Genomic DNA, 25,599 nt, shown 5'->3' with positions numbered 1-25,599 from the left:
AGCAGTTTTGTGCCTGCTTCATCTTTGTGGACAATCAGCACTACAGTACTACATAAGGGTTAAATAATTTTTCTATTAGACATTAATTCTAAGTATCACAAAGCAAATACAAGAAACAACTATTTCAACTTTGATTCCAACAAGGCTGATGTTTCAGACACTGATTAAGGCTGGTCCAACCTCACCCATAGCAAACACCAATCCAACATCTAAATCTTTGACACACAATTTATTGTGTGGCCCCGTTGTTTCTCCCCTCTCTGAATAACACAGCCAACACAACATCATTTTCCTGTTCGTCTGTTTTTGTTTTGTTTTTGTTTTGTTTTTTCTCTTTATGCTTGATTACAGGCTGCTTTGTCGGCCCGGAAAGCCGAGGCTGACCTGGACTCCTGCTCTCCCCTCTACCATCTTTGCTCACTCCTCTACCATCTTTGATGTGACCCTGACCAAATGCTACAGCAGCTGGATCCACAACAACAACCTGAAAATGTCAACACTGCTGCAGGAAAACGATCTCATGCAGCAGAGACGGAGAGCGTCAAATCCAAGGCCCGTTTCACTACACGGGGGAGATTTCCAGACAGCTTCAGCTGACAGAGCTGTGACGAGACGCCCATTAAGCCCGGTTGAGAAGTGAGGCCGAGCAAAAGAATGCTGACCTTAACAACTCTGCATTAAAACTGTGCAGGACAGTGACGGACCAACATGGATGATCGGGCAGCAAAAAGGGCATGCCAGAGACAGGAGGAGTAACTGAGGTCAGGAGGCACCTCAGAATGGACAAAGGCACCAGGAGAAAATAAGCTGAAGGCACAGGTGTCGGGGCCCGGCCAGGAGCTGACCTCTGAGAAGAGCCGAACAGCAGAGCTGCAGAAGGCCGTGGAGCAAAGCAAGGAAAACATCAATGGACTTCAATGTGACGTGTACGGAAAAGACTCTGAGGTTTCTGCCCCCAGTAAGAGCTCAAGGCATCAGAGCAGAAACTGAGCATGGCTCAGGAGGAGCTGGCTGATAATCGAACCCATCAGTCAGGCTTGGAGTCCCAGACACAGGACTTGAAATCAGGCCGGAGCTTGCTGGAGCAGGAGGTCGCCAAACCTGACCAGAAGCTCCAACAGCAGGAGCAAGCCCTGAAGGAGCTACAGAAGCAAAAGGGTCAAGTTAAGGAGGAGCGGAACAAGGAGAAGATGCAGGACACTGGAGAAAAGCACTGCCTCAATTGGGGCCAGAACCAGTATGGACCCCAGGGCACGCCTCAGGCCGTGGTTTACCCAGAACACCAGAACAGGAAAGTGATGAACACAAACACACACATCTACATGCACTGACTCAGAATGAAGAGAAACACACATATGAACACATATGCACTCATTGATTGAGTGAGAAATGACACACACACACACACACACACACACACACACACACACACACACACACACAAATCGAAATGCTGATTCAATTCACTGAGAAGTGATCCACACACACACACACACATGCACACGCTTGTGCAATGAAGAGTGATACACACACACGCTGATGCGATGAAGAATGCTTTACTAACAAATGCTTATGCTGACACGCAAAATGCTGCACACAAACATCCAAATACAGAATCTGTTACAACAACAAGAAGCCATTGATTGTTTATTGGTTAAATGCATTTCATGTCACCCAGAGGGCACTTGTGTAGATTTAGGGGACAAGGTCTAAGGCGGTTTGGTTATGAAAACAATGTCTGTGCGTGATGTCTGTTTATGGCTTAAGGCCTCCACTGAATTGTTTACTGTGCTTCACACAGCCTGATAAGGAGCAGTGGTACAGAGTGAAAATGATGAATTAACGGTGTGAGTTATATTTCGGAGCGCCACATTTTTGTGATTGAGATTTAATTGAAGGAGGAACACACTGAAAAAAGAAAAAAAAAAGGGGCCAGCCCTTGGATTTACGTAAGCATCTCGCGTGTATTTAACACAATTGCCTCAGGCTTTAAAGATCTGTACGAAATTCTGGTTTCCAGTGTGAGAGAAAAATTTATGCAGTTATTAGAGCTAGGTTAATTGATGATTCTAAATTATCCATGAATGTAAGGGTAAATGGCTGTTTGTTTCTATCTGATAGACTGGTCGGCTGTCCGGGGTGTACCCTGCCTGGTAACGTGTCACTTCAGGGTTATTTCCCGGCCCTGCTGCAACCAGGATAAAGATAGGAGGATGGTAGTTGTTGTAGATCCATTCAATTTTTATGGCAACCAGGATCTAGACTTTGTTGAACCGCATGCAATCTGAAGACAACATGTAGTATTTAAGTGACCAAGTAGTATTTGGATAAAAGTTATTGAATAGTGTTGAAATAAACTGACAGAATTGAAGGATTAAAATATTCCAGGAGCTCAACTTACTCCATCTGAACATGTTTCAATCGTGTTTTATGAACACAAAATGCACAGGTTTACTGAATATGAAAAGGTTGTGTTGATTTAACTCAGTTGTTTAAGTTTCTGCCAAAGCAAAACATTTGTATGCAACCAGTGTCCACTATTGAATCAAGTAAATCCAACATGTTTTTTTCCCAGTGCAAAAAGGAGTTACGGTACCTGTATTCCTACGCAATATTGTCCCGGGAGCGAGGAAAACTTTCTGGTGAAGTTTTGGTTGATTTCTGGGTTTTTCTTGACACTAGGTTGATTTTATCAGTGAGGTTTGGATTGTTTTCTTTCTCTAAGAGAGAGAAAGATGGTTTTATGCTTGGACATGTTTGCAATGGGCCCCAGTATTTGTTATTATATGGGTATTTTATTGGTTACGTTTGTTTTTGCTTTTGTTACAGTGCACTGAAATTAGAACATCTGAGAGGTGTGATCCACCGGTGGTGATATTTTGGTATTTTGTGAGTTCCTGATTTAACAAATCAGCTCTTTAATCCAGACCTGAGAGATTGAACTTTAAAGCGCTATAAAATATTCTTACTGGAAACAGTCGCAAAGTATTTTTCTCCATGATTATAATGGGCTTGGGAGACATTCACTTATATGGGACACTGATCACATGAGAAGCCCTGAGCCTGAAAGGATTGCAGCGAGTCAATCCAGTCCAAAAACAAGGAACTGTTTTCCTTTAAAATGATGACGTCATCTTGCTGGTGATGGAGGGTCGAATAGGTTGCGCGTGAGACTCCATTATCAGCAACTTCTGGTATGAATGTGTGTGGATGTATGCATGTAACTGGACTGTGATGGACTGACAACTAAAAGTTTTAACTGACTTGATACTGAGACAAAAACGGTGCCGACTTTAGGATTAGTAAATGTCCACAACAATTCACCCAGCCTGTAAAAGAAGGGTGGATATTTTGTCTTGCTTTGTTTTTGTTTTTGCAAGAACAGAAGGATGACAAAGACTAAAGGGGGAGGCTGTAGCTTCACATGAGTGTGAACTGCAGACTTAACCCTTTGGTTGCTAATTTTGAGTTACTGATGTTTGCATTAAGAAAATTGTGTTTTAGTAGCTGTGTTTCGATTAATGTATCACATTATATTGTTGGGAATGTTAAATGCTAAAGTGAAGAAAAGGTTTGATTTCACTCATGACTGAACATGTTATTATTAACCATAGCGGGCCACTGTAAAGAGTCAATTAACTTTTATAGAGGTAAAAAAAAAAAAAAAAGCCAAAAAACCCTCTATTGAGGTCTATGAATAACAGGGGAATGATAGGCTCGTCACATTCAAAATGGAGATATGTAATAATAAACACTGGTCCCCGTCTTTTAGGTGCTTTCTTGAAATAGTCAGCAATTTAAAAGTAGGATAGAACGGACAGGGGCATGTGCTGAGAGGTGGTGCTGCACAAGAACAAGAGCAAAATAAAGAAAAATTATTGTGTTTAGCTTTGAGAAATTAAAATTAAAATGTATCATTACACTCAGAGGATCAATATGAAATTCAATATATGCTAATTTTGTATGAAGTACATGACTGATAACTGTTCTGTCCTGAGCTTTTGTTTTTACAGCACCCACTTGACCACACCAACAGTTTCTCGTCACCAACAGGGGGTACTTGCAAAGAATAGGGAGGAATATCATCAAAACTGGGAAAGGTAAGCCCCGAAGGGGGTGATAACACCATAACTTTCATTTATGGTCAAATTCTCAAAATTTGACCCCAAACATGAAAAATTCTTCAAACATTTAGAGACAGAGTGGAGTTCTGGATAAATATAATGTGCCAAACCACATGCGGAGGGAGAGTTGGAATCGATAAGATGGTGAAATAACACGCAGTAAAATGTTGATCATGTTGATTATGTTTATTCCAGTGTGCAGAGCAAGGTTATTATCGTTAATGAAATAACGAAAACTAGAAGTGAAAAAAACATTTTCGTTAACGGAAATAAAAAAAAATTAAAAAAAGGAAAACTAACTAAGACTGTAATGAGTGTTCACAAAACTAACTAAAATTAACTGAATTTATAGCAAAAATGTGTTTAGTTTTTATTGATGTGTGCATGTCATACAATAGTCAAGGGAGAAAATGAAGTTTAGTTTCCAGATTTTTGTCTTGCTGTGTCTCATTATGCCAGCAGGTGGCAGTACGTTAGTCGAGTCGTCGGTGTTGCTGCTCCGTCCACGCGCAGAATCATGTCAGGAAAAGTCGGGAGAAAGCGCTAGAGTCCAATTTGGGATTACTTTGAATATGACTGTGTTTTGGATAAAGCAAGTATCTTGTAGTGGAAAGAGACAAATTATTATTTCTAAAGGGAAAAAAATCCCACAAACCTTAAAGTGCACTTGAAAAGCTCACACAAGAAGGCTAACCTAGCTTACCTTGAGAAGGTAAGGGAGCACACTCCCCCTCCTCAAAGAGCTCCCCCCACTCAAACCTCATCCCCAGAGAACAGAAGCTAATCCCATGCAAGGCAGCGTGATGCATCCCGAGACAACAGGACTGGGATATCTACATAACTGTGTGAGTCAATTGCCTTCAAAAAGTTTATCAATTCACTTGAACCAAAATTACGAACACGTGGTGCTGCAAGAGTTAATAGTCTCAATACCCGAGGATAAGCAGAAGAGCATGACTGATATGATGAAACTGGGATTTTGTTACACTTAATTATTGCAGACACAACTAAAACTATAACTGAAACTAATCAAAACTAAACTGAAACTAAGGATTTTCAAAAAGATAAAAACTAGACTAAACTAGCAAACAACTGGTAAAAACTAATTAAAACTGATATAAAGTTGAAAATCTGAAGTCAAAACTAAATAAAAATACAAACTAATGAAAATTGCAAAACTATTAAAACCCTGGTGCAGAGATTGGCTAATCTGACCAGGAAATGTTATAAAATGGATTGTCGGAACAGTCAGCGTTAAAGTCACCTTTGACAGTCCAGACTAAGATGGCATTGGACATCTTCAGGGCGGAAAAGGGTTGGTGTGACCAACGTGTGGTTTGGCTTGTTGTATGTATATTTCAAGATGATACAGCTCTGGATGAACCAGTTACCAGGGCATGGAAGGAGGACAGACTCATTAAATGAGGAGAAGGATTTTTCTGGGATTGGAGATCCTCTGGGTGAGTGGTTGACTAAAAGCATGCATAAAATAAAAGCTATCTTTTGTTATTGATTGGTAATAGATTGATAATTGGCCACATTTACAGCTGTATTGGCTTGTTGTGGACGTAGTCTACTTCATGTTTAAGCACTCTAATTAACAGATTGAAAATAGTGACGGCAGCATGGTGGCACGGTGGTTAGCACTGTTGCCGCTCAGCAAGAAGGTCCTGAGTTCAATTCCCCCATCAGGGGGCATGCAGCTTGTGGGGATAGGTTAATTGGATAATCCAAATTGCCATTAGGTGTAAATGTGCGAGTGAATGTGAGTGCGAATGGTTGTCTATGTCTATGTGTTCGCCCTGCGACAGATTGGCGACCTGTCCCCGCCTCTCGCCCTATGACAGCTGGGATAGGCTCCAGCGCCCCCCGCGACCCTGAAAAGGATAAGCGGAAGGGAATGGATGGATGGATGGATGGAAAATAGTGACATTAAAGGAAGAATATGCAGCGCCACCCTGTCAGATGCCAGTGGGGCTCAGTGATGAATCAGGTGAGCCGGATTCATGGCTGATTCAAGACAAAGATTCCCCAGCTGTGGTCAGTGAGGGAAAAACAGGGGGAAATAAAATTGAAAGAGGCATTTATAAACATTTATGTGTGAAGTGGGATAAAAAGGGGGTGTTTTACTGTTATTTCAGCATCAGCATTATTATTGCATCAGAATCATATAACAAGCATTGCATTAATCATTTCTTGAAGCTATTGACATTACATTAACATTTGTATTACAGTGATTGTTATAACCTCAGGTTAATCTTCTATTTACAGGTGTCAGCATAATCATATGATCTTTCATTGCAGGTGTAACCATGATCATCTTTATACATACAGTGGGGCAAAAAAGTATTTAGTCAGCCACCGATTGTGCAAGTTCCCCCACTTAAAATGATGACAGAGGTCAGTAATTTGCACCAGAGGTACACTTCAACTGTGAGAGACAGAATGTGAAAAAAAAAAATCCATGAATCCACATGGTAGGATTTGTAAAGAATTTATTCGTAAATCAGGGTGGAAAATAAGTATTTGGTCAATAACAAAAATACAACTCAATACTTTGTAACATAACCTTTGTTGGCAATAACAGAGGTCAAACGTTTACTATAGGTCTTTACCAGGTTTGCACACACAGTAGCTGGTATTTTGGCCCATTGCTCCATGCAGATCTTCTCGAGAGCAGTGATGTTTTGGGGCTGTCGCCGAGCAACACGGACTTTCAACTCCCGCCACAGATTTTTTATGGGGTTGAGGTCTGGAGACTGGCTAGGCCACTCCAGGACTTTCAAATGCTTCTTACGGAGCCACTCTTTTGTTGCCCAGGCGGTGTGTTTTGGATCATTGTCATGTTGGAAGACCCAGCCTCGTTTCATCTTCAAAGTTCTCACTGATGGAAGGAGGTTTTGGCTCAAAATCTCACGATACATGGCCCCATTCATTCTGTCCTTAACAGGGATCAGTCGTCCTGTCCCCTTGGCAGAAAAACAGCCCCATAGCATGATGTTTCCACCCCCATGCTTCACAGTAGGTGTGGTGTTCTTGGGATGCAACTCCGTATTCTTCTTCCTCCAAACACGACGAGTTGAGTTTGGTTTCATCTGACCACATGACATTCTCCCAATCCTCTGCTGTATCATCCATGTGCTCTCTGGCAAACTTCAGACGGGCCTGGACATGCACTGGCTTCAGCAGCGGAACACGTCTGGCACTGCGGGATTTGATTCCCTGCCGTTGTAGTGTGTTACTGATGGTGACCTTTGTTACTTTGGTCCCAGCTCTCTGCAGGTCATTCACCAGGTCCCCCCGTGTGGTTCTGGGATCTTTGCTCACCGTTCTCATGATCATTTTGACCCCACGGGATGAGATCTTGCGTGGAGCCCCAGATCGAGGGAGATTATCAGTGGTCTTGTATGTCTTCCATTTTCTGATGATTGCTCCCACAGTTGATTTTTTCACACCAAGCTGCTTGCCTATTGTAGATTCACTCTTCCCAGTCTGGTGCAGGTCTACAATACTTTTCCTGGTGTCCTTCGAAAGCTCTTTGGTCTTGGCCATGGCGGAGTTTGGAGTCTGACTGTTTGAGGCTGTGGACAGGTGTCTTTTATACAGATGATGAGTTCAAACAAGTGCCATTCATACAGGTAACGAGTGGGGGACAGAAAAGCTTCTTACAGAAGACGTTACAGGTCTGTGAGAGCCAGAGATTTTCCTTGTTTGAGGTGACCAAATACTTATTTTCCACCCTAATTTACGAATAAATTCTTTACAAATCCTACCATGTGGATTCATGGATTTTTTTTTTCACATTCTGTCTCTCACAGTTGAAGTGTACCTCTGGTGCAAATTACTGACCTCTGTCATCATTTTAAGTGGGGGAACTTGCACAATCGGTGGCTGACTAAATACTTTTTTGCCCCACTATATTGCAGTTTGTTGCTCATTATAGAGTTGTGCTCAAGTTAATAAGGGTTAAAAGCTACAGTCAACGCGATGTTTGGCTGATCTATGGACTGGAGTGACTTCGAGCATAGAAGGCCGCATGCGCTTACATAACACTGATATCATGTTTTTCTTTGTGATCTTTTATTCAGTTATATCGTTTGTTAAGTTTTAAGTAGTGGCAGTTGATTAAACAACATTCCTTTAATATTACATACCTGATTCAGAGAATTACACACAGATCAACTTAACAATCTGCAAAACCTTGTAGCTGCAATGTTGTGTCTCCATAAGGGACAGTTGGCTCCAGGAGATAAGTGGGAGTCAGTTCCTGTCCTCGAGGAGGAGAGAATGTTCCTTTGCTGTGTCAAAAGTAGTCAACAAGTTCATATTGAAGTGAAATTCATATTATTACAGGTTTTGTTTCTTGGCAATTCTGTGGACGCAGGCTCTGGGCGGAGCCAGGAGTTGAACAGATCTATCATGTCAATTAAATTGATTTCATTCCCTGGCACAGGATGACGAGACTGGAGCGACAACACTGGATAGGAGAAAGTCTGATACTTTCTAAGATATGAGGTCACTAACCTTTTCTTTTAATTTTCTAGCTCCGTTGATTTGACACATGGGAATGTGTCAAAAAGGGGGGGGGAGTTGAGTTTTAACATCAAACAAGGGTTATATGAACATTTTTATGACTTGATTTGTGTTTCAATAACTTAGGTATGGTAAAGCTTAAGCTAATAGTGACCCGAAAGGTTTCCGGACTTTTTTAGAGAATCAGTGAGAAGCATAAATCATTATTTCCATGTTTGAGCGTTAATCATTAAAATGAACTGAATAGCGTTTAGAAGATAAAATGCCTGTGTTCATGAGAAGCTGAGTACCACACTGGAGAGGAAACCGTGGGACGGTAGGCGGAAGGAAACACATGAATTTTGTGAAAACGGGGGGCGAATGTTAGAATTAAAATGGCTAATTTGTTTTTGATGTCTTTTGTTAAAATGAGTGGTTTTAATAATTTTCAGACACACCTTGCAAATGTGCTTATAATGAGTTGGCACTCTGTCTTTTGGTTCGGCGTATGTCCCTGGGACATTCTGAATATTCTAAACCAATTCTGAATCACCAGAAGATCAGTAGATAACAACATTAGATTATTAGAGCTAGGGAGAGAGGTGTTTTGGTTTTCTGTCTCTTACAGAGAAAGGAACAGACACCAGACGAGGTCACGGAGATACGAGGATCCTTCGCAGCAGAGACAGACACAGTGACTGCCAAGGCACCAACTGGGTTCAAGTGTCATGGCGTTTGGGCTCGGATTAGTCACTTCAAAAGGATGGATCCCATAAACACAGCAATAACCATGAATGGGTTGGCGGAAATCCAGGAACACCAGACCAACGAGGTTCGAGAGGCTCTTGGTCAAAAGGGGGACACGTTCCTGTTCCTTTTTCTGGGGGACACAGTTGTGACCAGAGGATACACAGATCGTTGTTTGACATCGGGGCAGAATAATCCCCTGATCTGTGTAACGACTGAAGGGTTGTCTAACCCCTGAGGTTGAAGAAAGAAGAGCAGAGGATCACCCAACTGGAAGACACTGGTGGCTGCAGCAATAAAATAAAGGCTAAAAGCTCCTCGGACAGAGGTTCTAGTCTGAGTATGTCTGAAGGGTATAAGGTAGCACCGAAATAAAGCTGTGGAAGAACTGGGGAGTGATGGGAGTATCATCTGTACCTACTATTGTTGTTGTAATAATAGTTTTTCTTGCATCTGAACTGCGCAAACACAGAGGTCATCTCACGTATGGTTCACCCAACAGGGGGACAAAGGGCCTCAGGGGTAAGAAGAAATGAACCCGGCCACACTGGATTACAGGATGTAGGTGAGCTCTTTATTCTAAAGAGCTCAACAGGGGGAGTGTGGGATTATAATATTATTTTATGCCATGTTAGACCCCTAATTAAAGATTGTGAATTATTATGTAGTTTTAGTTTGCATTATTCTCCTGAATTAGAAGAAGGTGATAACTATTGCATTTTTTAAACTGATTTGCATTACATTAGACTGCTGATTTATTGTGAATGAATGATATTGTTTTATGATGCATTATACTGCTGAGTTATAAGAAATACTGTTCGCAGAAAGTCATCGCCTTATTTGTCTGATTAGAAGAGAACAGAACATACTGGAGAGGTTTTCTGCCCCATCTCAGCAGGAGCAGATAAACAGGGAGCCAAGGTCGTAGCTTAGGCGCTGTGTGAGAGAAAGAATGTGAATGTTTAGGCTTTTATGATTAGGTGGGGGCCACTAGAGGCTATAAGAGTTTGATCAATGCTCCACCATTTTGAGATCTGATGCTGTCTGCGTACGGTGTCCATCTCCCACGCGTGTGATCATTAAAATCATCGTTTGACTCAACCCGGCCGGACCAGTGTTGTTATTTTGGTTTTTCCTCTTGTATCCATCCCCAATATTTGAATCCGTAACAAATTATAGTTAAACACATTTAGTGTAGTGTAATTTCCTCCAAACTTCTGTCATGTGGTGACTTAAACACAGAGCAACATAGAACTGAATGGATCATCTCACCGTAAAGTGTGATCCAAAACAGCTGCCCTATATTTCCTCATGCCACCACTATTTAAAAAAAAAATGTTATAAAAATTGTCATTTAATGTTATATCTTACAAGATTCTCTATTGGAGACAGTACAGGTGACAAACATGTATAAAGTCCATTTCTACTCTTGCTGATCACTCGACGATTTTCCTACTGCAACCCTCATTCCTTCAAACAGCGCTTTTATTCTATGCGTAGAGCACTTTGTCTAACTTTCATATGTAAACTCAACACTCTGATGTGAGGGGACAACTTGGGGTTCAAATCTTGTCCAGGGTGCAGAGGGGATTGAACCATCAACCTTCAAAATAGCAGATAACCTACTTTACCCCCTGAGCCACAGCTTCTCAAACAGTACAGAGAGAAAATATTATTTATATAGTTAAAAAAAAAAAACAACAACAACAACAAAAAAACCAGCCCAAAAAGTGATTTGTCAGTTATAAGTATTTCCCATAACAAATACCTTGAAGGAGAGGGTAGTGAGTGGTATCACTTAACATTTAGAAATGGGTAAATGACCCAACTCCTAGGTATACTGGTGTGGCTGTATCTCAGGTGGTAGAGTAGGTCACCTACTAATTGGAAAGGCTGGTGCTTCAATCCCTTATACCGGACCTTGGTGTAGCCCCTCAGTTCATCCATGTTAGAAAGAAGCCTTCAAACTCAACACCAACACAGTCAGACGCATGTGAATGAGCTAACAAAGCCACCAGATGTGATAGTGTCTTAGTACATAGATGTAAAGCTTCTCTACCTCTGCAGGTCCTGTCCCAGTTTCTCCGACCGGTCCTCTGCAAGCACTTGGTACATATCATCTTCCTCCAGCCTACGTTTGTACCCCGCCCGGAACAAAGGATTCAGCCACCTGAGGGAAAAATAAATCCAAGAGTCAGAGGGAAGTGGAAGCAGATGTCGAAAGAAAGAGGAGAGACCATAGTTTATGGTTTAATTTAGCTGATCATCAACTCTACATGGTGTTAGAGCCGTGCAAAAAAAACATGTAATATGCTTGCAGCAATGAAAAAAAAAAAACCTTAAAATGACGTGAGAAATGTGTGGTAAAGCAGGACTTCATAACATGATGGGCTGGAGGCACAGATGGATTAATAGATATACAGATTCAAACAAATAAAAAAAAACAACAGCACTTACATAAAAGCAAGGATCCAAAATGCAGGTCTTTGTTGCTTGTTTACCTCACTTCGTGTCCATTTCATTTCTTTGTGTGTTTTGTAGTCACATTTTAATGGATTTCCTTTTCTCTCTTGACTCCTGTGTAGTTTATTTTGCACGCAGAAATGTCTCTTTGCACACACAGTGTTTTTCACTGAAGCCGTGCCAGGCCCAAACTGGAACTAATTGCACGCATTTTTGCAGATGCCAAAAAGCAGACACTCACATGACGCCGCAGAACTATCGTGCCCAAAATTGGGACCACTGTTTACCAATGGCTATAGGAGGTGTTTACTAATGATTTACACAGTCAGTCTGTAGATTGTGTTGGACTTTTTTTTTCCTTTTTTAAAAAGATTACCACAACTCTGACAAGCTTAGACTCTTTTAAGGGATGCTCAAGCGTCCCTAAATGTCTTCATAGCACCCATTAAAAACAAATAAAAGAAATTGTCTAAAGCACAGTGGACTGACTTTATATGGTTAAGAGACTTAGCTTAAAAAAGCTGTGGATGCTTCTCCTCTAATCTGCTTTTCTACAAACTGTTCTTTAACTTTGGAAAATAGTGGTCAGCAGGACTGAGCCTTTGCCTCAGTCACTACCACTGTGACAGTACTATATTTAAATGTCTAAATAGATTGAGTTTGAAGGCAACATTTTAATATTTATCAGATTGAATTTAGGTTTCCAAAGGTGAAAAGGACTGAATGGTTGCACCATTTTACATAAATATTAAAGCCAATTTATTATATGCATGGCATTATCCTTGGAAACTGAGCCCCCCTAAAGGTTTTAACTTAGACTCGCCCCTGGTGTAACTCAAGGGAGATTCTTTGGAAGAGAAGTAACAGCGCGTTGCCACTGGGCTAGTGCAAGGTAAACACGTCCAATTACCTGTAAAAATTAAAGAGCACGGGTGTATTAACAACGGCTACGTTCTACTCAGGAGGTCCTGCTTCTGTTCGCGAGGTTATAAGTTGCTGGGAATTGAGAAATCAAACTCCGTGAGCTTGACGTGAGTGGTAAAGGAAACCGTCGTGTACAAAACAGCAAAAAACAGCTTGATCGTCCACACAAACAAACATCCCATTGCCAGTAAACAATTGACATTTGAAGCGGCGGTATTCAAAATAACTCAACGATAAAGCTTTGAATAAATATATACAGGATGCTTCTGACATTAAAGACTTGCCTAAAGTTTAAATTCTGTAACGAAAACCAGTCAACCGCGTTTTAGCCAAGCACCCGACTTCTGGTTTTCAGCAACTTTCGGTTTAAGCTGTTTTATGGCTCCACTTACTTTAAAAACAACATTTAGAAAACATATACATTTCTCCACATCCTTTATACGTGTTTTCAAGTTTCAACGTTAGCCCGCAGGACGTTTTATTAACTTACCAGAAAAATATCTTGGACAAAAAGTTCGCGGTGGCAGCCGGGTTCGTCTTGGCATCTTCACTGACTTTTTCCATCGTAGCCCACGCTCACACCGCAGGTTCCCTTCAGCTCTTTCCCCTTTAAAAAACTGCTCCTCGTGGCTATGTGCCGTGGCTTTGGAGCAGACATATGTTACGCGGAGGTCAGCAACCTCAAGGTGCGTTACATATCCTGTAAAACACATGGGCCTTCTCCTTAGAAGCGGTCATAAAAAAAGAAAAAATAGAATAGAAATGTCTTTAATCGCTCCGCCCCGTCACACCCAATTGGTTAAAACAGTCGTGCACGCGCACTGACTGTGTGGCTGCGGTGCATTCACGTAACATGTTTAGAATGTCACAGAGTCCAGTTTACCTATGATTTTTCTTCTTCTTTTTGGTCATTGATGAGGAAAAAGTAGTATTAAAGATACTGCAGATAGTTCTCTTTCTAATATGGAAGAGTCCTTAACACCTTCAGTTTTCAGATGCAGAAGCAATGTGTCTGTGAAGGTTCTCAGTCATCCAGGTCATCGTAGTCAAATGAGCGTCTGGACTTCTTTAATAAAAGAATAAAGCAGTAATAAAGCAATATTTGTACCGCATTACGTTTTAAGGTACAATTGGCATCAAAATTAAGGAAAAAATTGACTTTACTGGTGAATATCAAATTTTCTTTATGCTGTAAAAGAGCTCAAACGTGTCCATATAAACTTCCTGTGTGTCAGATGCTTTGAGCTTATCCTCATTAGTCAGCAAAATACGTTCCTCATAGGGCTTGCCTTGTAGCTGTGAGGTCTCACTTGACTGTATTTAAGTTATGATAACAATGTATCATAAACGAAATTGTGTCTGTCCTGTGGGACCCAACCTGAGAGTTTTCTACTCAAAAGTTTCCATGGCAAAGGAGGTGGCATTTGTTTGCTTGCTTGCTGTGACTTTATGATCCCAGAGGCAAACACACTGATGTGAGGTAGACACAAAGAGAATATCCTATAAATAAAGAGCAGGTTGTTGATGAGAGAGGCTGTCTGACATTCAAGAGGTGTTTCCTGCTTTGACATAAAAGACCAGAGATAGAAAAAGAGAGCAGGGACTAAAACACCTACCTCCTCTCCTTCTCTCACTAATTTCCCCTTATTCACTGAAATTCAGTCAAATATAACCAGGGTAAATGAATGTCCTGACAGTCTCAGTCTAATGATAACAAAGCTGCATGTTCATAGCTCCTAACCTCACATGTTACTTTATACTACGGTTGATGTTTAGCTAGCGCTGACTGGGAGAAAGGCCAAAAGAAGAGAAGCCAGCAGGAGATTATTACAAGCAGCTGAGCTCAACCCAATAACATTCATCTAAACTACTTTCGCTTGCTATCCTAAGTTGTGTGGCAGGTCTGCTTAATTTCTCACATGTTGTAGTTTCAGGTTATTTTCATTTCTTCAGTGCTCAACAAGGCAAAGGTGCATTATTTTCACAATTCTTCAGCATGCTTTATTGACTTGGGTCAGGGTGACCAGACAACTGCCGCTTACAACATATACATTACACTATAAACCAAGGGGATGGTTCTGTGGGAAAAACCCAATAAATCAGCAGTTTCCCTCCTGTCGTCCTGGGACCTTTTTGTACCACTTTCTGGTTTTAAATGCATGCCATTTCCACTGTGTTCAGTGGAATATAACCAAACTTGCCAAAGGATTTTTTTTTTTAATTTTAAAATTTCAGTGTGAATTTCTTAAATCAGCCTAAAATGGCTGAGCAACAGAAATCCTCACACCCTTTACCCTAGGGACCATTTTCGGCCCCATTGACTTCCATTATAAACGCTATTTTTCATCCCAAAATTATTATTATATGATTTTATTTATTTATTTTGCTTTGGATGTCAATGAGGACTCAGGGCCTTGAAATTTTAATTTTTATATTTGTCCACCAGGTGGTGCAATTTTTTCACTTTTTGGCCAGTGAATGAAATGAAGTAAATTTTCGTATTTATTCCATAGACTTTCTGCTGAATAAATGATAATTCTGTGTCACTAACAGTCTTAGACAATGGGGTGTATGTGTAAAAAAAGAAAATAAAGGTTTTTATGCCTAAAAAAAGAAAAAAAATACACATGCACACACACACGCGCACACACACACGCACACCTTTTCCCCCCCGTCTTTTCTCTTAGGCCAATATGCAATACAAAAACAATAAATATAAAAGCTGGAACCAAAGCCAAATTAACTTTATTATAGAGCTGGGCGATATGAGATTTTTTCATATCACGATATGTTTTTTTCATTTCAGGCGATAACGATATCTATCACGATATGAGCCAAATAACTATATTTGTAAGATTTAAATGTGCCGTTGCTCACAAGTAAAATGTGAAATAATCAGCAGCTTGTTTTTATTTAAATATTTATTTCCCATAATAAGTTCAACGGGGTAGATGTACTTAAGGAACATGAGACTTTTTCAGATAAATAAAGGCAAATATTGCAAACTACACAAAAGGCAGCCGCTAAAGCGTTTAAGTTTCAAAATAGAACAAACGAAACAGACTAAATTGTCAATTCCACTTAGAAACAAAATATTAATTCTAAAAATAAATCTAAGTTTGTTTTACAGAAGAACAGACAAAACTGACTAACTTTTGTCAATATCAAATAAACTGAGAACTAAAAGGAAATTCTCAATCTCTCCTTGTTGTATAGCTGAGCTTTTCAAACACTTTTAACAGTTACTTTAGTCTGACAAAAGCCGAATGAAGAATTAGCGCTTCCAGTCAGAGACTGAGGCTACGTCCACATGTACACGGGTATTTTTGAAAACGGAGATTTTCCGTTTTCGTTTTAAAAAAGAATCCCGTCCACACATAAAGGCAGAAATGAAGGAAAACGCTGCTATGAACATGCCAAAGCAGCAGGTGGCGCTAGATTCCTAACCGTGCAGAAATGTTGGCCAATCAGAAGTCTAGAAGCCTCGGTGGGAAAAAGTAAACAAAGCTGGGGCATAGAAGCAGAACCGAGTCGTATGTGTGGAGGGACAGTAACTGTGTGTATATGTAAGCATTTAAACACTGCAGAGAGTAGAATTAACAGTAACAGTATTGTAGAAATTCATTTCACCGAAACAATAACGTGGCGCACAGTGTGACGCATGCACCAGTTTATTGTATTTCCAGACTTGCTTTCGGCACAATTTACAGTGCACGCTACTCTGTTTTTTGTCAGACTTGAAATAGCCGAAATACCTTCACACTACGGAACTTCTTTGGCTCTTCCGTTCGACAATCTCTCCGGCATTGGAACCATCATCTGTTTTCTCTTCGGTCACGCTCGGTTGATTTTTCTAGTCGGCACACTCATTTCCTCCATTACGCGCTGGCTCCATTACCCGCTGGCTGCTTCCCAAACAAACACACGTGCGGCTTGGCACTTGTGCTGTACGTAACAAGTCACGCAACGTGACGCTGCGGCTATGATTGGTTCGGCTCTGCGCTACCTAATTTGGATTGGCTGACCTTTTTTTTTTTTTTTTAAGAGGACAAGAGCGGCGAGGTCTATCGCGATAGCTTAATTTCTCTATCGAGTAAAAGTTATATCGCGATACATATCGTTATCGACAAAAAGTTAATTTTTCAGTGAAGCTGTGGTTGGGAAAACAAGCTGTACCCCGGAAGTAGTTATTTTTGACGACGGAAGGGCTCGGCACGCACTGCGGTTGGCACACTGGCACGCAAATTTAACGGTAAAAAAAAGCACCTTTGCCACTCGTTATAACATTGGGAGCGAAAAGGAGATGAATGAGACAGTAACAGGGCGATATTTTAAAGTATTTTGGTCACTCAAAGACAATGATCCGCCATCGCGTTGGCGATGCTTTCAGCCGATGGCTGTTAGCGGATGACAAAATCCGCCCTTCCCCCCTGCATCGGGATAATGCAGGGAAATATTAATGTTTTCGTTACTTTAAAAATTAGTATCGTTGCATTGCCACTCAGTTACCGGGGGTTACAAAAGAAAACGATAGATTTATTGCGTGGGATCGGACATAACGTGTAGGTAGCTACCCTGTCGGGGTAGCTACAGGGTAGCTACACGCTACAGAACATGACACATGTCACGATGATGCAGCGAGCTATGGTTTGTTTTGCTTTTATGAAGAACTTGTATCGTTGCATTACCATGCAATTTGAGAGTTAGAAAAGAAAACTACAGATTTATTGCTCTAGCGTGGATCGGACATGTCGTGTAGGTAGCTACCCCGACCGAACATGGCACATGCGTCACCATGACGCAGCGAGGGAATGTTTTGGTTTTATAAAGAACGTGTATCTTTGCCTTATTATTCAATTTGAGGGTAAGAAAACATTTTATATTGACTATTCTCACGTTCGGACAGGATTATTGTAATGAACAAAGGACATTTTGCCTGATAATTATTTATATCCTGCTGTAACTTTTCTGTACCGGGACCCACCGCTGCAGCCCGCTGGATGCAGCCAGCTGGAAGCAGACCGCTCCAAGCAGCCGGCTGGAGGCAGCGGAAATCATATTCTTCCTTGATTCTCAACATAACTGTTCATATTCATCCTTCTCAAATAAATGTTTTTTTGGTTCAAAGTGATCTTGTATTGTTATTAACATATTTTTGTAATTTTATTTTTAGAAAACAACGAGGTAATAAGCACTTAGTATGTGAAAACTAAAAACATAATATACCGTTTTATTATAATTTACTATGGTGCTGCAAAAAAAATAATGCTGGATCAAAACAAATGTTGGTGCCAATCTTTGACCCATCGAAAGGCCTAATTATAACAATAATCAAATATTACTTCAAATGTATTTTATGGAAAATATTTAAGTTTTTGTTTTTTGGGGCTAAAAAAACGGTGAGCTCATGGAATTAAACTACGATTTAAAGGGTTAAAACCCCCGAAATATAATTAAAACTTTATATGAATATTTCAGGGAGAAGTAGTTTTAAAAGATTGGCTAATTTAAAGTGGAAAAAAATATGAATATATAATCTTTTTATAGCACTTTTTGGGGTGTGGCAGAAAACGGTCCCTAGGGTAACGGACGTAAGTTTTTCTTTTAATTTGCCCCTGCATTAAAAATAATGCTGGATCAAAACGAATGTTGGTGTGAATCTTTGGACCATCCAAAGGCCTAATTATAATAAAAGTCAAATATTACTTCAAATGTTTTTTTTTTTAAATATTTAGTTTTTTTTTGTTTTTTGGGGCAAAAAAAAAAGGTGCACTCATGTAATTAAACTGCGATTTAAAGGGTTAAAACCCCCGAAATATAATTAAAACTTTATATGAATATTTCAGGGAGAAGTAGTTTTAATTTAAAGTGGAAAAAAATATGAATATATAATCTTTTTATAGCATTTTTTGGGGCATGGCAGAAAACGGTCCCTAGGGTAACGGACGTAAGTTTTTTAAAGGATCGCACCAGTCAACCTAACACCAGCAAGCATGCCATCTTTAAAGTCACTAAAATCACCTAATTTCCCCATCCTGCCAGTTTGCAGTAAGCAGGTCAGCCTGACCATGTCTATATGCCTAACTAAAAGCTTTAATGCACTAATGAGCTGCTGCCATGTGATTGGCTAATTAGATAAAGAAAAGATACCAATAATGAGTCATAACCACAGATGGGCAATAACGCGTTACTTGTATCGCGTTACTGTAATCCGATTACTTTTTTCAAGTAACGAGTAAAGTAAGGGATTACTATTGCAAAAACGGTAATTAGATTACTGTTACTTCCCGTAGGAACGCTGCGTTACTGCGTTACTAAAACCATGATTTTTTTGCGAGAATGTCTCATCACAGTGATGTAAGCAAGTGCAACGTACGTGACAACAGCTGTCTGCAGATCAACAGTAGATATCGAGTGCGGAAGAGAGTATGAGCGTGCAGCGTTTAAAGCGTGGAAGTACTGACCTTACTTTAAGTTTGATTCCATAAAAAGTGACAAAAACATTAGTGTTCGTTGTGCGTGGGAAGAAAACTTCTTTTTACAGCGAAAAAAAACCCCTAAACTTCCAAGCAAGCACCGAGTGCACTATGACATAATGGGAAATTCACAGAGAAACTCGCGGATTCTTCCACTGACCGCCGCGGCACACCTGCACCAGAGTAAACCTCCACCTACCCTACTGCTGCTTTACAGGTGAAAATAGAGCAAAAGGACCACTAGTCTTTGACTTTATTTATCTTCTGCTGTGTTTTACTTGCATCTATTTGAAAGAGTGAGTGTAAACAAAAAAAAAGAAAAATTATGTGCTGGAATGTGCAAAAAATAGGTTTAAATGTTAAACAAATTTCTTCCAGTCAGAGAATGTTGCATATAATAAAATTTTTGCCTGATGCATAAAGTTAAAAGATTAAAACTAATAAAACAAGTTTTAAAAAGAGACTTTTCCATTTGATTCCATTTTGTATGATGGATCATGTAGAAAAAGTAGAATTGGGCTGAAAGATCTATCGCTTTATCACCGATTCAGGTTGTAAATCGTGTTTTTAAAAATTAACTAAGTAACTAAGTAATTATTACTTTTGAAAATAAGTAATCAGTAAAGTAATGGGATTACTTTTTGGGGGAAGTAATCAGTAATTAGTTACTGATTACTTTTTTCAAGTAACTTGACCAACACTGGTCGCAAGTGAAGCCGCGCCTCTCTAGTCCTCTGTGCCCTCCTTCCAGACCCCCTCCACCCGCCCGGGTCATTGATGGCCACCCGGCTTTCACCATTTCGAGAATCATGGATGTCCGGCACCAGGGGCGCAGTCTGCAGTATCTCATGGATTGGGAGGGCTACGGAATGGAGGAGCGTTCTTGGATCCTGCGGGCGGCCCTCCTGGATCGGGGTATGTTGTGGGCGTTCCATGCGGCTCACCCTGACAAGCCTGGGGTTCGCCGGGAGGCTCCCGTCCGTTGGGGGGGGGGGGGGGGGGGGAGGGTACTGTGCTGCATGCTGATCAGCACTCTCTCTGTTTCTCTCTCTCTTCCTCTCTCTCTCCTCTTCTCTCTCGCCGGGGCAGAACTCACTGTGGGTTCACACCCTCGGGAGATGAGACACCTGGTCTCATTAAGGTGAGCAGCATTTAAACCAGGAGGTGACTGCTGTTCGTCGCTGGATTGTTGTCTACCACGCGTTAGTGAAGTCAAGCTACAGCAAGTTTAGTTAAGAGTGCTTTCCTTTGTGCGTCGTACTTAACCCTGTCTCCCTGTCTACAGAGCTTCCTGGATTTACCCCTGTGTGATTCCCGTGTGGCAGTGTCGGAGTGTGAGCCTGTGATCGTGTGAATGGATAATCGGAAGAACGCGTGCTTTCCCCTGGACTACCCTGGAGACCCCTTCTCCCCCCACTCAGCTGTATATAGCACCCCCCGCACATTCTTGTATATACACCTGGTGAATTGTAAATAAACCCTTCTTGTGAGCATCAGAACCGGAGTCCTGCGCTTGAGTCCTCCTCCAAACCGTAACACCTGGAGACTCTGTTGTCCTGCTGGGAGACTTCAATGCTCACATGGGTAACGACAGCAAGACCTTGAGGGGCGTGATTGGGAGGAACGGCCTCCCTGATCTGAACCCGAGCGGTGTTTTGTTATTGGACTTCTGTGCAAATCACAGTTTGGCCATAACGAACACCTTGTTCGAACATAAGAGTGTCCATAAGTGTACGTGGCACCAGGACGCTCTAGGCCGCAGGTCGATGATCGATTTTGTAATCATATCACCAGACCTATGTTCTGGACACTCGGGTAAAGAGAGGGGCTGAGCTGTCAACTGATCACCACCTGGTGGTGAGTTGGATCAGGTGGCGGGGGAGGACGCTGGACAGACCCGGTGCACCTAAACGCGTAGTGAGGGTGCGCTGGGAACGTTTAGCAGAGGCCCCAGTCCGCGAGATCTTCAAGGCACACCTCTGGCAGAGCTTCAACAGCATTCCGAGGGAGACTGGGGACATTGAGTCCGAATGGACCATGTTCAGCGTTTCCATTGCCGAAGCTGCTGCATTGAGCTGCGGCTGCAAGGTGGTTGGTGCCTGCCATGGTGGTAATCCCCGAACCAAATGATGGACACCAAAGGTGAAGGGAGCCACCAGGCTGCAGAAGGAGTCGGGCTTGGTTAGCCTGTGGGACTCCGGAGGCAGCCGACAGGTATCGACAGGCCAAGCGGAATGCGGCTCGGGCAGTGGCTGAAGCAAAAACTCGTGTGTGGGAGGAGTTCGGAGAGGCCATGGAAAAAGACTTTCGGACTGCCTCAAAGAGATTCTGGCAAACCGTCAGGTGTCTCAGGAGGGGAAAGCAGTGCTCTACCTGCACTGTGTATAGTGCTGGCGGAGCGCTGCTGACGTCGACTGAGAAAATTGTCAGGCGGTGGAAGGAATACTTCGAGGATCTCCTTAATCCCACTGACACACCTTCCGAGGAGGAAGCAGAGTCTGGGGATGAGGGGAATGACCCGCCAATTTCCCGGGGCGAGGTCACTGAGGCAGTTAAACAACTCCTTGGTGGCAGAGCCCCTGGTGTTGATTAGGTCCGCCCCGAGTTTCTGAAGGCTCTGGACATTGTAGGGCTGTCCTGGTTGACACGCCTCTACAATGTTGCGTGGAGACCAGGGGCAGTACCCCTGGACTGGCAGACCGTGGTGGTGGTCCCCATCTTTAAGAAGGGAGACCGGAGGGTGTGTTCCAACTACAGGGGGATCACACTCCTCAGTCTCCCTGGGAAAGTCTATGCGAGGGTGCTGGTAAGGAGAGTTCGTCCACTAGTCGAACCTCGGATACAGGAGGAACAATGCGGTTTTCGTCCTGGTCGCGGAACACTGGACCAGCTATTTATCCTCTCAAGGATACTTGAGGGTGCATGGGAGTTTGCCTAACCAGTCTACATGTGTTTTGTGGAGTTGGAGAAGGCATTCGACCGTGTCCTTCGGGGTGTCCTGTGGGAGGTGTTGCGTGAGTATGGGGTGTCTGGCCCATTGCTACGGGCCATTTGATCCCTATACAACCGTTGCAAGAGCTTGGTTCGCATTGCCAGCAATAAGTCGGACTCGTTCCCGGTGGGTGATGGGCAGGATTTCTAGGCGCAGCCAAGTGGCGGAGGGCTTTCACTTTGGTGGCCTCAGAATCTCATCTCTGCTTTTTGCGGATGATGTGGTTTTGTTGGCTTCATCGGGTGGGGGCCTCCAGCTCACACTGGAACGGTTCGCAGTGTGAATGCTAAAAACTTTTGTATATTCAGCAGGTGGAACCATGTCAGGTGACCCAGGTGACCCCGGACTCTCCAGATTAGAATAAATATGATGTGGAGGTAGTGTCTCCTGAGTCTGACCAAGTAAGCATAAGTAACCAGTAAATGCCAGAAACAGTGTAAAATGTGTATAAAAGTGTTAAAGAAAATGTACTGTATTGAAACCAGTTTGCTAAAGCATATAGTTAGGGCCAGATCAGGTGACCCTGAATCCTCCCAAAGTTATGCTGCAATGGGTGTAAGCTGCTGGGGGATTCCCATGATGCATTGAGTATTTCTTCTTCAGTCACGTTTCTCACACAGTATCTGTTAACAGACCTCTCTGCACCTCATACTTGTTATTAATCTCCGTCTCTCTTTCACAGCATGTCTTTTATCCTGTCTTCCTTCTCTCACCTCAACCAGTCATAGCAGATGGCTCCGCCCCTCCCTGAGCCTGGTTCTGCCGGAGGTTTCCTCCTGTTAAAAGGAGGAGCCAGGATTTAAACAGACTTAACCCACATTAAGTCTGTTTAACTTAAGAAACCCACCTTGACCTTACCTCCTAACACAGATTTACAGGTATGTAGAGAAGCTATTCCAGAGGAGAAGCCCTGATATTGCCCAAGATATGGTGTATCTAACTTTTCTTTATTCTCTTGGTGATTTGGTGATGGTAAATTGAGGCATGGGAGGGACAAGACGTGTGTCAAAAGGAGGGATTCCAGGTTTACTCAAAAACTGTTTTGCGATTTAAAAAAAACCCATTGTTCTATTGATTTGTGTCACTAATAATTCATATACAGGTGGTACATCCACGCTGAGATAAGTCTTTTGATAACCTATAGGTTAAGTTCACTGAGTGAGGTAAGGGGTGAAAAGAGCGCCCTCCTCCAACTCATTGACTGGAGGGAATTCACCAAGTTGGACTCTGTGTCACCTACGACGGATCAGCGATGGAACACAGATAGCACCTGATTAAAGAGCCGGGCTAGTTTTGTCTGAAAAGGTTCAGTATGTTTTAAGTTATGGTAGTCATTGGTGTGATGTTTCTAATTGTTTTACAAATGATAAACATTGACATGACTCTCCAAACATCACAAACACAGTGAAGGTGGATGTAAATTTCTAAGTTTCAAACTCTTCCCGACTCCTGATCCTAATTAAAAGTGACTGAGTAATTATAGCATGCAAATTTCAAAGCTACTTGATTTTCTAGGGTAGCTAGACTGCTTTTCTAGCATGCCAGTTCCTGATACGTAAGTGCATTCGATCCTCATTATCGTAGTAAACATAGCAACAACAGCTGTAAGTTCCTTTGGCATATTTATTGAATTCTGACACATTATTTGATCCCCTTAAAGTACAAACCGGATTGCAAAAAAGTTGGGACACTAAACAAATTGTGAATAAAAACTGAATGCAGTGATGTGGAGATGGCAAATGTCAATATTTTATTCATAATAGAACGTAGATGACAGATCAAAAGTTTAATCCAAGAAAATGTATAATTTCAAAGGAAAAATATGTTGATTCAAAATTACACGGTGTCAACAAATCCCAAAAAAGTTGGGACAAGTAGCAATAAGAGGCTGGAAAAAGTAAATTTGAGCATAACGAAGAGCTGGAAGACCAATTAACACTAATTAGGTTAATTGGCAACATGATTGGGTATAAAAAGAGCTTCTCAGAGTGGCAATGTCTCTCAGAAGCCAAGATGGGTAGAGGATCACCAATTCCCACAATGTTGCGCAGAAAGATAGTGGAGCAATATCAGAAAGGTGTTACCCAGCGAAAAATTGCAAAGACTTTGCAGTTATCATCATCAGCTGTGCATAACATCATCCGAAGATTCAGAGAATCTGGAACAATCTCTGTGCGTAAGGGTCAAGGGTGTAAACCCATACTGGATGCCTGTGATCTCCGGGCCCTTAAACGACACTGCACCACAAACAGGAATGCTACTGTAAAGGAAATCACAGAATGGGCTCAGGAATACTTCCAGAAACCATTGTCAGTGAACACAATCCACCGTGCCATCCGCCGTTGCCAGCTGACACTCTACAGTGCAAAGAAGAAGCCATTTCTAAGCAAGATCCACAAGCTCAGGCATTTTCACTGGGCCAGGGATCATTTAAAATGGTGTGTGGCAAAATGGAAGACTGTTCTGTGGTCAGACGAGTCACGATTCAAATTTCTTTTTGGAAATGTGGGACGCCATGTCATCCAGACCAAAGAGGACAAGGACAACCCAAGTTGTTATCAACGCTCAGTTCAGAAGCCTGCATCTCTGATGGTATGAGGTTGCATGAGTGCATGTGGCATGGACAGCTTGCATGTCTGGAAAGGCACCATCAATGCAGAAAAATATATTCAGGTTCTAGAACAACATATGCTCCCATCCAGACGTCATCTCTTTCAGGGAAGACCCTGCATTTTTCAACAAGATAATGCCAGACTACATTCTGCATCAATCACAACATCATGGCTGCGTAGGAGAAGGATCCGGGTACTGAAATGGCCAGTCTGCAGTCCAGATCTTTCACCTATAGAGAACATTTGGTGTATCATAAAGAGGAAGGTGCGACAAAGAAGGCCCAAGACGATTGAACAGTTAGAGGCCTGTATTAGACAAGAATGGGAGAGCATTCCTATTTCTAAACTTGAGAAACTGGTCTCCTCCATCCCCAGACGTCTGTTGAGTGTTGTAAGAAGAAGGGGAGATGCCACACAGTGGTGAAAATGTCCTTGTCTCAACTTTTTTGGGATTTGTTGACACCATGACATTTTGAATCACCATATTTTTCCCTTAAAATGAAAAATTTTCTCAGTTTCAACTTTTGTTCCGTGATTTATGTTCTATTCTGAATAAAATATTGACATTTGCCATCTCCACATCGTTGCATTCAGTTTTTATTCACAATTTGTTTAGTGTCCCAACTTTTTTGGTATCCGGTTTTTAGGATTTTGGGGTCACCACACGTCATTGAGGGATTTTACTAAGCCTCAAACATGCTTGGAGCACCTAGAAAATTAGGGTCGATTACCCTACAACAGTAAAGGTT

At 41.9% G+C, this 25,599-nt stretch overlaps 1 protein-coding gene across 3 annotated transcripts in view; it reads right to left on the bottom strand.

Moving 5' to 3' along the window:
* The window catches only part of abcc4 (ATP binding cassette subfamily C member 4 (PEL blood group)), a 56,039-nt gene extending 39,314 nt beyond the window's left edge, over window positions 1–16,725 (bottom strand). Inside the window, exons 1-3 of one of the 3 annotated variants that reach the window (XM_082522853.1) lie at window positions 16,526–16,724; window positions 13,261–13,470; window positions 11,443–11,553 (exon numbers count right to left, since the gene is read on the bottom strand). In XM_082522853.1, coding sequence (XP_082378979.1) covers window positions 11,443–11,553; window positions 13,261–13,334 — 185 coding nt within the window. In that variant the 5' untranslated portion in view covers window positions 13,335–13,470; window positions 16,526–16,724. Of the gene's footprint in view, window positions 1–11,442; window positions 11,554–13,260; window positions 13,553–16,525 lie in introns of those variants that run through there. The other 2 variants (XM_082522854.1, XM_082522852.1) reach the window with 2 other exon arrangements.
* Window positions 16,726–25,599: the final 8,874 nt, after the last annotated feature.

Source organism: Aulonocara stuartgranti (genome assembly GCF_965226115.1).
Source record: "Aulonocara stuartgranti genome assembly, chromosome: 23".
In the NCBI taxonomy this organism is placed as follows: domain Eukaryota; kingdom Metazoa; phylum Chordata; class Actinopteri; order Cichliformes; family Cichlidae; genus Aulonocara; species Aulonocara stuartgranti.
The sequence above is the reverse complement of the archived record's forward strand: the minus strand, read 5'-3'. Positions and strand labels throughout refer to the sequence as shown.